The 13,242-nt window shown below is 39.5% G+C and overlaps 1 protein-coding gene and 1 pseudogene across 3 annotated transcripts in view; both read right to left on the bottom strand.

Annotated features, from left to right (window-relative positions):
* Positions 1 to 13,242, bottom strand: part of LOC147106753 (natural cytotoxicity triggering receptor 3 ligand 1-like) — a 744,151-nt pseudogene that overhangs the window by 179,524 nt on the left and 551,385 nt on the right.
* LOC147106754 (uncharacterized) overlaps positions 1 to 13,242 on the bottom strand; it is a 45,836-nt gene that overhangs the window by 15,405 nt on the left and 17,189 nt on the right. Inside the window, exons 3-11 of one of the 3 annotated variants that reach the window (XM_086007838.1) lie at positions 9,429 to 9,539; positions 7,222 to 7,662; positions 6,405 to 6,785; positions 5,656 to 5,943; positions 4,053 to 4,493; positions 3,419 to 3,799; positions 2,670 to 2,957; positions 1,084 to 1,524; positions 450 to 830 (exon numbers count right to left, since the gene is read on the bottom strand). In XM_086007838.1, coding sequence (XP_085863964.1) covers positions 450 to 830; positions 1,084 to 1,524; positions 2,670 to 2,957; positions 3,419 to 3,799; positions 4,053 to 4,493; positions 5,656 to 5,943; positions 6,405 to 6,785; positions 7,222 to 7,662; positions 9,429 to 9,539 — 3,153 coding nt within the window. The remainder of the gene's footprint in view (positions 1 to 449; positions 831 to 1,083; positions 1,525 to 2,669; positions 2,958 to 3,418; positions 3,800 to 4,052; positions 4,494 to 5,655; positions 5,944 to 6,404; positions 6,786 to 7,221; positions 7,663 to 9,428; positions 9,540 to 13,242) is intronic. The other 2 variants (XM_086007839.1, XM_086007840.1) reach the window with 2 other exon arrangements.

Consider the following 13,242-nt stretch of genomic DNA (forward strand, 5'->3'; position numbering starts at 1 on the left):
AACACACACAAAAAGAAAATTACCGCAGGCTTTAACACAAGCAGATTAGAGATATTGTGGACTAGATTCTTTGCCTATCCACAGCCAATGACCAGAACATTTAATCCATTGTGTTCTGAAAATTGTGAAATAAGGCCCAAGTATAAAATAAAAAGTTATACAACAAGCTCATTTAAATCAGTAACTCCAGGGCAATCAGCTAATATGTTTCTCTATTAAATATTTGAGTTCTGAATATTCTTGGATGCATTCTGAAGCCTTCCCTTGTAAAAGTATCAGTGTCTTCAAGGAGTAATTAGAGAAATACAGCGCTCAGGACATGTCACTCTTCACAGGATTTGCCGAATAAAATTAGCAATTTTGTTGCATTACAAAAAACAAGGAAACAGTATCTGTAAACAAAATGTAATCCATTGTTCTATACAAGGTATTGTCAAAATATTACATACCTCTAATCTTTAGAATTATTTCTCTCTGTTGGTCACTGCCAGTGCACTCATGCTGCACCTTACAGATGTACTTCGTGTCCTGGTCTTGCTGTATATCTGGCACAATAACTAGTACACTGGTGATGTTGTATGTTTTGTCGTCATACTCCATCTCACTTATGTAATGGTGATACTTGGACTTCTTCCCTTTGTCACTAGGATAGATTGTTCTGTTGTCCTTATCCAGCTTAACGATTTCTTTCAAATCATTATTCTTTCCGATTTGTTGCCATATGATACTTAACGGTCTTGGTTTAAATCCATTGATTGAACAAGCCAAGGCCACAGACTCATTATGATTGGTGTGAGGTGGCACCACAATGTTTGAAATCTTCGGTGGCACTTTGGGAAAGAAAAACAAAACAAAGAAATCACTTATTTAAACTGAAAGAATGTTTACAAGTTAATAAGAGCAAGAAAATATTATTTTGCTGTCTGAATTTTCTATGATTTAGAGTCTACAGATGGCAGAACTGCATAACCACTATTAACCACATGAATGTCACTTCATAGGCACAAATACACAAGTTAACAAAAAAGAACAGAATCACATAGCATAAACATTAATGATTAAGTGCAAATGTTCATGATTTACCTCCTTTAACATTCAGTGTTACAGTTTTCCTAACAGGTGATGCAAGAGTTTTATGTTGAACTTCAATAGTTAATTCAGCCTCATCATCGCTGTATAAATCAGGATACGTTTTGATATCGCACTTTAAATTGGAAGTTCCGTCACTGTTAGTTTCATATTCCGGTTCCAAGGACTTAAAGAATGCATCTTGTTCACACCCATTCATAAGAAGCTGCACTTCACCTAATTTTCCGTTGCGCTTTGTTTTTACTTGGTTCTTTGCGATCTGGTCCATACTATTCCAGCAACAAATTTTATTTTCCTTTTCATCCCCCTTCCTCTTTAAGAATAAAGCAAGTATAATCCCCTGTGGTCTAAATCCGGTAATTTGGCAACGGAAGATGGCTACTTCAAAATGGCGAATGTCGAGAGGTACGTTGAATTCAGTAATTTTTGGAGAAGCTAATCAAAACAGAAGTAAATTAAAACTTGACAATCGAAATGTTCTCATTTGTTTACTCTGCTTTATTTTCTTGCTAGGACTACAGGTAGAAGTGTATATACAAGACATGATAATGGCCCGTATTTTCCGATCCCTACGGGTGTGTACGAGCTGTGTACACACCCGTAGGGGCCTCGCAAGTGCCAGTTTCAGGCATGTGCTGAAAACTGGCACTTCCGATCTGTCAAGAATCCTCTTGTCCTGGAGAAGGGCCTCTGTGGGTGGAGAGTTCCGCTTTCTGCAGAACCTCCGCCCGCTGAAAACCTTTAAAAATCTTACGCCTAGTAAAAGTAGGTGTAAGACCTGCTTTTACCAGCAAAAGACTTTTAAAAAGTAAAAAAAAACTTTTTTTTCAAAAAATTAAATTTTTGTTTAAAATATTTAATTTAAAGTAATTTTACCTCATTTTTAAAAACGTGATTAAAAAAAAATGTATTTAATGTTTTAGTGTGTTTTTTGAGTGATCTCCATTCATACATTCGTAAAGGCCCACGTATCCCAGGGCACATGCGGGTCGCAAACGTCCCTGGGATCACGTAGGCCAGGCCAACCAATCAAACAGGGGGATCCCCATTATCCTGTGGGGATTCCATTTATGTACAGAATCCCCATAAGCATGAATAGGAATCCCCTAAAAAACACATTTACACACCAGTTAAATAAAAATAAAATCATTACATGTTCAAAATTAATTAAAATACAATTAAATTAAACAATTAAAACAATTGAACTTTTTGAAAATAAATGTAAATGTTTTAATGGGCTAAAAATGATCTATAACTAATTTTAAAGTTTTTTCATGTTTAAATAATTTTTTTTTAATGATTTTTTTCAGCGATTTTTACTGCTGACCCAACCCAAACCCACACATTTAGGACTGGGAAAATTCAGCCCTGGTTTCCCTCGCTGCGATGTTATCAGCTTGCACTTCCAACAACTTGCCATGCCAAAAATTTAAAAACCTAAATCATACAAGGGCAAATCTAACTAACAGCAGATGCCGTTAGATGCACTGCCACAGCAAGTTATGGCCCTACATGTTTTTATAAGAAATGTTCAGAAAAAATAGTAATAATCATACTCTGGTCAGAACTTGGTTACTTACCCAGTACCCAGTCAGCTTCCACTGGCTCTGTTAGGCTCTCATGTTCTACTTGGCATGTGTATTTCTTCTCAACATCAGCTCCGGTAGGTACAATCTTCACACTACTTGTCAAGTAATAGCGTCCATCGCTTCCCAGAGTTGCCGCACTAACTTCGGATTCTTCTGTCATTTTCTTACCATTTTTGAGCCATGTAACTGTGATTGCACTGGGGTAAAAAGAATGTATTCGACAGTTTAAAGTCAGAGCCTTTTCTGCTTCATACTTTATTGGGTCCAGTTTTGGAGTGGCTGGAAAAAAAAACACACACAAAAAGAAAATTACCGCAGGCTTTAACACAAGCAGATTAGAGATATTGTGGACTAGATTCTTTGCCTATCCACAGCCAATGACCAGAACATTTAATCCATTGTGTTCTGAAAATTGTGAAATAAGGCCCAAGTATAAAATAAAAAGTTATACAACAAGCTCATTTAAATCAGTAACTCCAGGGCAATCAGCTAATATGTTTCTCTATTAAATATTTGAGTTCTGAATATTCTTGGATGCATTCTGAAGCCTTCCCTTGTAAAAGTATCAGTGTCTTCAAGGAGTAATTAGAGAAATACAGCGCTCAGGACATGTCACTCTTCACAGGATTTGCCGAATAAAATTAGCAATTTTGTTGCATTACAAAAAACAAGGAAACAGTATCTGGAAACAAAATGTAATCCATTGTTCTATACAAGGTATTGTCAAAAATATTACATACCTTTAATCTTTAGAATTATTTCTCTCTGTTGGTCACTACCAGTGCACTCATGCTGCACCTTACAGATGTACTTCGTGTCCTGGTCTTGCTGTATATCTGGCACAATAACTAGTACACTGGTGATGTTGTATGTTTTGTCGTCATACTCCATCTCACTTATGTAATGGTGATACTTGGACTTCTTCCCTTTGTCACTAGGATAGATTGTTCTGTTGTCCTTATCCAGCTGAATGATTTCTTTCAAATGATTATTCTTTCCGATTTGTTGCCATATGATACTTAATGGTCTTGGTTTAAATCCATTGATTGAACAAGCCAAGGCCACAGACTCATTATGATTGGTGAGAGGTGGCACCACAATGTTTGAAATATTTGGTGGCACTTTGGGAAAGAAAAACAAAACAAAGAAATCACTTATTTAAACTGAAAGAATGTTTACAAGTTAATAAGAGCAAGAAAATATTATTTTGCTGTCTGAATTTTCTATGATTTAGAGTCTACAGATGGCAGAACTGCATAACCACTATTAACCACATGAATGTCACTTCATAGGCACAAATACACAAGTTAACCAAAAAGAACAGAATCACATAGCATAAACATTAATGATTAAGTGCAAATGTTCATGATTTACCTCCTTTAACATTCAGTGTTACAGTTTTCATAACAGGTGATGCAAGAGTTTTATGTTGAACTTCAATAGTTAAGTCAGCCCCATCATCGCTGTATAAATCAGGATACATTTTGATATTGCACTTTAAATTGGAAGTTCCGTCACTGTTAGTTTCATATTCCGGTTCCAAGGACTTAAAGAATGCATCTTGTTCACACCCATTCATAAGAAGCTGCACTTCACCTAATTTTCTGTTGCGCTTTGTTTTTACTTGGTTCTTTGCGATCTGGTCCATACTATTCCAGCAACAAATTTTCTTTTTGTTTTCATCCCCCTTCCTCTTTAAGAATAAAGCAAGTATAATCCCCTGTGGTCTAAATCCGGTAATTTGGCAACGGATGACGGTTACCTCAAAATGGCGGATGTCGAGAGGTATGCTGAATTCAGTAATTTTTGGAGTAGCTAATAAAAACAAAAGTAAATTAAAACTTGACAATCGAAATGTTCTCATTTGTTTACTCTGCTTTATTTTCTTGCTAGGACTACAGGTAGAAGTGCATATACAAGACATGATAATGGCCCGTATTTTCCGATCCCTATGGGGTTTGTACGAGCTGTGTACACACTCGTAGGGGCCTCGCAAGTGCCGGTTTCAGGTATGCGAAGTGCATTCGCTGAAAAAAGGCACAAGAATTCTCTCGACAGATCATCCGCCTGCCCTGGAGAAGGGCCTCTGTGGGTGGAGAGTTCCGCTTTCTGCAGAACCTCCGCCCGCTGAAAACCTTTAAAAATCTTACGCCTAGTAAAAGTAGGTGTAAGACCTGCTTTTACCAGCAAAAGATTTTTTAAAAATAAAAAAAAACTTTTTTTTCAAAAAATAAAATTTTTGTTTAAAATATTTAATTTAAAGTAATTTTACCTAATTTTTAAAAACGTGATTAAAAAAAAATGTATTTAATGTTTTAGTGTGTTTTTTGAGTGATCTCCATTCATACATTCGTAAAGGCCCACGTATCCCAGGGCACATGCGGGTCGCAAACGTCCCTGGGATCACGTAGGCCAGGCCAACCAATCAAACAGGGGGATCCCCATTATCCTGTGGGGATTCCATTTATGTACGGAATCCCCATAAGCATGAATAGGAATCCCCTAAAAAACACATTTACACACCAGTTAAATAAAAATAAAATCATTACATGTTCAAAATTAATTAAAATACAATTAAATTAAACAATTAAAACAATTGAACTTTTTGAAAAATAAATGTAAATGTTTTAATGGGCTAAAAATGATCTATAACTAATTTTAAAGTTTTTTCATGTTTAAATAATTTTTTTTTAATGATTTTTTTCAGCGATTTTTACTGCTGACCCAACCCAAACCCACACATTTAGGACTGGGAAAATTCAGCCCTGGTTTCCCTCGCTGCGATGTTATCAGCTTGCACTTCCAACAACTTGCCATGCCAAAAATTTAAAAACCTAAATCATACAAGGGCAAATCTAACTAACAGCAGATGCCGTTAGATGCCCTGCCACAGCAAGTTATGGCCCTACATGTTTTTATAAGAAATGTTCAGAAAAAATAGTAATAATCATACTCTGGTCAGAACTTGGTTACTTACCCAGTACACAGTCAGCTTCCACTGGCTCTGTTAAGCTCTCATGTTCTACTTGGCATGTGTATTTCTTCTCAACATCAGCTCCGGTAGGTACAATCTTCACACTACTTGTCAAGTAATAGCGTCCATCGCTTCCCAGAGTTGCCGCACTAACTTTGGATTTTTCTGTCATTTTCTTACCATTTTTGAGCCATGTAACTGTGATTGCACTGGGGTAAAAAGAATGTATTCGACAGTTTAAAGTCAGAGCCTTTTCTGCTTCATACTTTATTGGGTCCAGTTTTGGAGTGGCTGGAAAAAAAAACACACACAAAAAGAAAATTACCGCAAGCTTTAACACAAGCAGATTAGAGATATTGTGGACTAGATTCTTTGCCTATCCACAGCCAATGACCAGAACATTTAATCCATTGTGTTCTGAAAATTGTGAAATAAGGCCCAAGTATAAAATAAAAAGTTATACAACAAGCTCATTTAAATCAGTAACTCCAGGGCAATCAGCTAATATGTTTCTCTATTAAATATTTGAGTTCTGAATATTCTTGGATGCATTCTGAAGCCTTCCCTTGTAAAAGTATCAGTGTCTTCAAGGAGTAATTAGAGAAATACAGCGCTCAGGACATGTCACTCTTCACTGGAATTGCCAAATAAAATTAGCAATTTTGTTGCATTACAAAAAACAAGGAAACAGTATCTGGAAACAAAATGTAATCCATTGTTCTATACAAGGTATTGTCAAAAATATTACATACCTTTAATCTTTAGAATTATTTCTCTCTGTTGGTCACTGCCAGTGCACTCATGCTGCACCTTACAGATGTACTTCGTGTCCTGGTCTTGCTGTATATCTGGCACAATAACTAGTACACTGGTGATGTTGTATGTTTTGTCGTCATACTCCATCTCACTTATGGAATGGTGATACTTGGACTTCTTCCCTTTGTCACTAGGATAGATTGTTCTGTTGTCCTTATCCAGCTGAATGATTTCTTTCAAATGATTATTCTTTCCGATTTGTTGCCATATGATACTTAATGGTCTTGGTTTAAATCCATTGATTGGACAAGCCAAGGCCACAGACTCATTATGATTGGTGATAGGTGGCACCACAATGTTTGACATCTTTGGTGGCACTTTGGGAAAGAAAAAAACAAAGAAATCACTTATTTAAACTGAAAGAATTTTTACGAGTTAATAAGAGCAAGAAAATATTATTTTGATATCTGAATTTCAAACAAAAATTTTATTTTTTGAAAAAAATTAAATTTTTTAACAGGGCTAAAAATAAACTTACCTTTCTTTAATGTATTTTTAAATGATAAATCAGTGGAAATTAAAAAAAAACTTTTTTCAACTCTGATCCTGATAACCAGGCGCAAGAATTTTAAGTGTTTTCAGCGGGTGGAGGGTCTCCAAAAAACGTAACTCTCCGCCCGCAGAGGCCCTTCTCCCGGGCAGCCGGAGGATCTGTCAAGAGCTTTCTTGACAGATCGGAAATGCCGGTTTCTAGCACATGTAGGGACCGGAATTTCTAATATTAATGCTGAAGTGCAAATGTTCATGATTTACCTCCTTTAACATTCAGTGTTACAGTTTTCATAACAGGTGATGCAAGAGTTTTATGTTGAACTTCAATAGTTAATTCAGCCCCATCATCGCTGTATAAATCAGGATACGTTTTGATATCGCACTTTAAATTGGAAGTTCCGTCACTGTTAGTTTCATATTCCGGTTCCAAGGACTTAAAGAAGGCATCTTGTTCACACCCATTCATAAGAAGCTGCACTTCATCTCGTTTTCCGTTGTGCTCTGTTTTTACTTGGTTCTTTGCGATCTGGTCCATACTATTCCAGCAACAAATTTTCTTTTCCTTTTCATCCCCCTTCCTCTTTAAGAATAAAGCAAGTATAATCCCCTGTGGTCTAAATCCGGTAATTTGGCAACGGATGACGGTTACCTCAAAATGGCGGATGTCGAGAGGTATGCTGAATTCAGTAATTTTTGGAGTAGCTAATAAAAACAAAAGTAAATTAAAACTTGACAATTGAAATGTTCTCATTTGTTTACTCTGCTTTATTTTCTTGCTAGGACTACAGGTAGAAGTGCATATACAAGACATGATAATGGCCCGTATTTTCCGATCCCTATGGGGTTTGTACGAGCTGTGTACACACTCGTAGGGGCCTCGCAAGTGCCGGTTTCAGGTATGCGAAGTGCATTCGCTGAAAAAAGGCACTTCCGATCTGTCAAGAATTCTCTCGACAGATCATCCGCCTGCCCTGGAGAAGGGCCTCTACGGGTGGAGAGTTCCGCTTTCTGCAGAACCTCCGCCCGCTGAAAACCTTTAAAAATCTTATGCCTGGTAAAAGCAGGCGGAAGACCTGCTTTTACCAGCAAAAGAGTTAAAAAAAGTTTTTAAAAATTCACTCATTTATAATTTTAAAATAATTTTTTTTTAAAGTTTATTTTTCGCTCCGTAAAAAACTTTTCAAAAAATTTAATTTTTGTTTAAAATATTTAATTTAATGTAATTTTAACTAATTTTAAAAACGTGATTTAAAAAAATGCATTTAATGTTCTGGTGTGTTTTTTGAGTGATCCCCATTCATACATTTGACAGGTCTAAGCTGAAAGACCTGTCAAAAACATGAAGAGGGATTCTCTTCTTCCATTGGTTACCCATGGCCCACGTGATTCCAGGGACGCTTGTGAACCGCCTGCGCCCCTGGGCCTCTGCGCACGCGCACTAAGAGAGGCCCCGGAGCGGAAATGTCCGGAGCTCTCAGGCAAGGGTGTAGATTTTTTCCAGATCGGAGGCATTCGCACGCAGGAAGCCTCTGATCGGAAAATACGGGCCATGGTGTATGTATATTCCGTAAGGTTGTGCTGTTTTTTTCAGCACAATTCGTCCGAAAATGGCCAAACCAGTGCAAATTACGTCCAATGCAAAGCGAGTTTCCGCGATCTTTTGCGCTAGCTTCAAAAACATTGTACTAGAAGCCAGCCCTGCCCACAAAACTGGCCACGCCCCCAGAGTGAGTTCATCACTATTGCAAGGTTCCCTAATTGCTCCCATTTGCAGGCCTTCAAGGAGGCTCTTAAAATTAAGCGTTTTTTTTTTAGGAGCAAGGACACCAATAGGCATGTTTTCAAAACTTCTGAATATAATTTATTTTTAATTTACTAAGAAACTGTCTACTGTACACCAATATAACTAGCAAATGGTCCTGCATAGTTTTAGAAGTAATTTACAGTTATTCAAAATTGGGTTACTCACAGGTGGTGGCCTAGACACTGATTAAAAATGCTTATTTTTTGTGGTAAAGCCATTTTCAGCTGTATTAAGCAAACTGCACCAAGTTACCACTCTTAAATACATCAAGGAATATTTTTTAAAGCAAAGTTAAAAAAGAAAATAAATGACATTCCAAAATGCTGCCCGATTGCGCTGGTTCATGGTAGATTTTACGTTTGGTGATAGGCAAATGAGTTTGATCAGAAACAGGAGAAAAAATACACTTCTCAAAACGAGTGGAATTTTAGGCACAATTGCACCTGGGTTGCCAATTGCGCCCAAAGCGGAAACTCCAGGCCAGGTTCTCTATCTAACACCATTATGGGAGCACAATCACCACAAGGACTGTTGTTGTTCAAGGTGAAGGCCCGCCACCACCTAATTTGGGGAAAACATGCAATAAGCAGCCAAAGAATTACAAGAACACAAATACACACATAGTTATTGTACAATAAAAGGGTTTCACCAGTCAACACGTTACCTTTTTTAAATTTTCTGTAAGCATAAAATCCAGCAAAAAATAGTGCACAGAACAGCAATGTACCAACTATACTCCCAACAACCGCACCGGCTGCAGAAGGTTTCACAGGCTCTGAAATTTGAAAAATAAATACATTAAGCATTTAGACAAAAACCATGCAACAAGAAATAAACTGCTTCACTTGCACAGAGTTTGTTATGGTGCTCCTCCATTTCTGTAAATTAGAAATGAAGATACTTAAACACAGTAAAGTAGTTAAAGAATTTGAAACTATGTGCAGTTAATGTCCCCTCTAAGTAATGGTCTAGAAATTTCATGCGGTGAATTGCACTCCTTTTGCACCAATGAAAAATAAGTTGCTGCTGCCGGTGGCCTGGAGAGGTATTTACACCACAATTTCATGGGTCAGCTCATTTGCATGTGTATTAGAGAAGTGCAAAACAGGAGGAATATGCTGTGTTGCATGGAAATTAGAGTAGAGCCTTTAAAAAGCCAGTTCTGGCTGAAGATTACAGCAGCAGGCAAGTAACGAACAGTGCTCGACTTAGTGAGTTGACTGTATGTCACCTGACTGTTTTTGGGACACTTTACAAGAATGTTTAACACAGGAGAACCCAGCAGAGGCAGCCAAAGGCAGAAGGAGGGTATGAGACCAAGGCAGAGAAGGTGCCACAGTTTCGCCGAGTCTAACCTGCAAACCCTCCTCAATTAAATAAAGCACAGGAGAGACAGAATGATTTGTGTCCATGGCAGGAAACTTATCAATGAAGGCACTCATGGCATGTGGAGGGAGGCAGCACTGGCCAGTGCCACAAAAAATTGAATGACCTGACTTGAGCAAGCAGGGTAACACCAGCCACTTCCCCTTTCTTGCTTAGGCACCCTGGACACCAGTATACATTTAACCCTCTAAAAGTAACAGCTGTACAAATAACCTTTCACTATGCACTCTGATTAAGAGCAGTAACTGGTAATTACGTGCACAGTCTTAAAACCTTTCCTGCACTTTAACATGGTCTCTCAAGCCACTTGGCGCACACTCAACTGCAAGCCTTCGCCTAATTTATTGAATCTGCTTGCAGGAGAAAATGTCACACAATGCCAGTGAGAGACAGGCAGCAGGAGAGGGGAGCTTCAACCTGGAAAACCTCACACCCTATGAGATTGTAGCCATGCAGCACATGGAGTGGCTTGGTGCTCTTCCTGTGGGAGCCAGCAAGATTGACGGCAAAAGGTTGGCACTTGAATAACAACAACAACTTGCATTCATATAGCGCCTTTAACATAGCAAAACATCCCAAGGCACTTCACAGGAGCGTTATAAGACAAACTTTGACACTGAGCCACATAAGGAGAAATTAGGGCAGACGAGAGGTCGGTTTTAAGGAGCATCTTAAAGGAGGAAAGAGAGGCAGAGAGATTTAGGCAAGAAATTCCAGAGGTTAGGGCTTTGGCAGCTGAAGGCACGGCCACTAATGGTGGAGCGATTAAAATCGAGGATGCTCAAGAGGGTAGAATTAGAGGAGCGTAGATATCTCGGGGGATTGTGGGGCTGAAGGAGATTACAGAGATAGGGAAGGGCAAGGCCATGGAGGGATTTGAAAACAAGGATGAGAATTTTTAAATTGAGGCGTTGTTTATCTGGGAGCCAACGTAGGTCAGCGAGCACAGGGGTGAAGAGTTAACGGGACTTGGTGCATGTTAGGACAGGAGCAGCAGAGTTTTGGATGACCTCAAGTTTACGTAGGGTAGAACGTGGGAGGCCAGCCAGGAGTGCATTTGAATAGTTAAGTCTAGAGGTAACAAAGGCATGGATGAGGGTTTCAGCAGCAGATGGGCTGAGGCAGGGCGGAGTCGTGCAATGTTACGGAGGTGGAAGTAGGCGGTCTTAGTTATGGCGCGGATATGTGGTCGGTCGGAAGCTCATTTCAGGGTCAAATATGAATAGTGACTGAATACGTACACAGTCACCATGGCATCTATATGAAGCAGCATACAGCCACAAACTTCCAGTCCTGTATCCCCTTAATCCCAAAGGACACAATCACCCACACTTAGCTTGCACCCTATATTCCTGCAGATTCATTACAGAAATGGCGGGCACAGGACAAGGACAAGGAAGAGAAGGAAGAGGTTGGTGATGATGAACAAAGACTCAACTACTTCCTGTGAACTCTGAAGATGAGGATGAAAATGATGAGGATGATGAATTTGGATAAAAGCTCATCTATGAATCCCTGCAGAGACCTCCTGCCCCACTTTCTGCTGCCACAACCTCCTCAAACCCATCTCCTGTGTCACTTGCTTTTTCACTTCCATGCACCAGCTCAGATACATTTAACGGGAGTGGGCGAGGAGACAGGAATTAGATAGTGTTAATGAGGAAGTGACCAGGTGATTCATAGAGCACGAGGAAGCTGGATGAATGGGAAATGGATGAGGAATTGCCAACTCCCCAGCAGAGGATCGAGAAGGCTGCCCATGAATTAGGAGTCATGGGATCCAGAACACATGGATGCTAAACTGAAAATAAAATTGTTCAAGGAACATTGTACCTATGTGTAGGCGCCAAGGTCAGTCTCCAAGGATGTGCAGCAACTGAGTGTTACTTGAGACTACAGCTCTCATTTGTGGCAACATCAGGGAAGTGTTTTTCTTTGTTGCAGTTTCACTGCAATCTGCAACAGACCCCTTTCTAAGAAATGGCCAGGGACCAGTCAGTGTCTCCACCTCCACAGAAGCACAGACTACAGCTCTGGTAGCAATAGTGAAGAGAATAGATAGCACCCGGCATACCAACTTCCTGAGCATGGGTGGGGGGCAGATCCAGGGCTTAGTGGAATGGTAATGGCTGGAGTTGACCTGCATGATCTTGCTGTCTCTCACAACAGCTGCACATACCAGGCCAACAGAACATAGAAGGTAGCACCAGGCTACCCAGGAACAAGCTCCATAGATGTATCCAGCATCAGACCCCTGTCAGGAGCAACCTGACAATGATTGCAGGACCACTTTTTGTAGAACATGAGCAGCTAACCATCTCTTGTGATTCTGATCCTCATGTTACACCTGGGAGAAGCACTAGAAGAGAAAAATAGGCATACTTAAGACCCCCAAGAAGCATAATGTTAGGAAAGAGCAGACTGGTTTGTGTTCACTTTGGACTTTGTTGCATTAAAATAGAATGTGCACTTACGTCGTGCTACGTTCTTCATAGAGGTTATAGTTAGACAGGAAGCAGTGCACTTATTTAGTGTGAATTATGGAATCAGGTGATGATTACTGGGAGTAATATCTGGTGGGATCCACCCTCCTCAAATGCTGCCTTATTCTCCTTTGTTTCATCCTATTCCATGATAATGGCATACAAGCACATCCCATAGGGAAAGCTGTATCAGCTCCTGAAAAGCCCTAGCTCTGGGTGAGGGGTGGGGTTTTAAATGTCCCGGTGGTCTCACATGGTCAGAAGCAGCGAGAAGCAAGTTCAGGTCTGCGCAAGCAGAATGGCAAAATAAAGACAAATAGCTGCAAAAATCACTACTGAAACTATCCACACCTTCACACTCACAAACTCCTTACTTCTGCCTGTCTCAGCTTATCCTGGAAACAACTATTCCTTATAATTCTCATTCTAACTTATCCCAAATGCACGGAGTGTAAAAGCAGGAAACTCGGAGATGCAGCTTTACTGACCCTCATTTTAATATATATATATATTGTGAGCTTTGGGGATGGTTTGTGGTGGATGGACGGTATGTGGCCACCAGATGGAGACAAAGTCCCCCTCGCACTCCAATTCAGCTGAAGGCCACAC

Source organism: Somniosus microcephalus, chromosome 15 (genome assembly GCF_052327205.1).
Source record: "Somniosus microcephalus isolate GS21.2 chromosome 15, FLI_Smic_1.0, whole genome shotgun sequence".
NCBI lineage: Eukaryota > Metazoa > Chordata > Chondrichthyes > Squaliformes > Somniosidae > Somniosus > Somniosus microcephalus.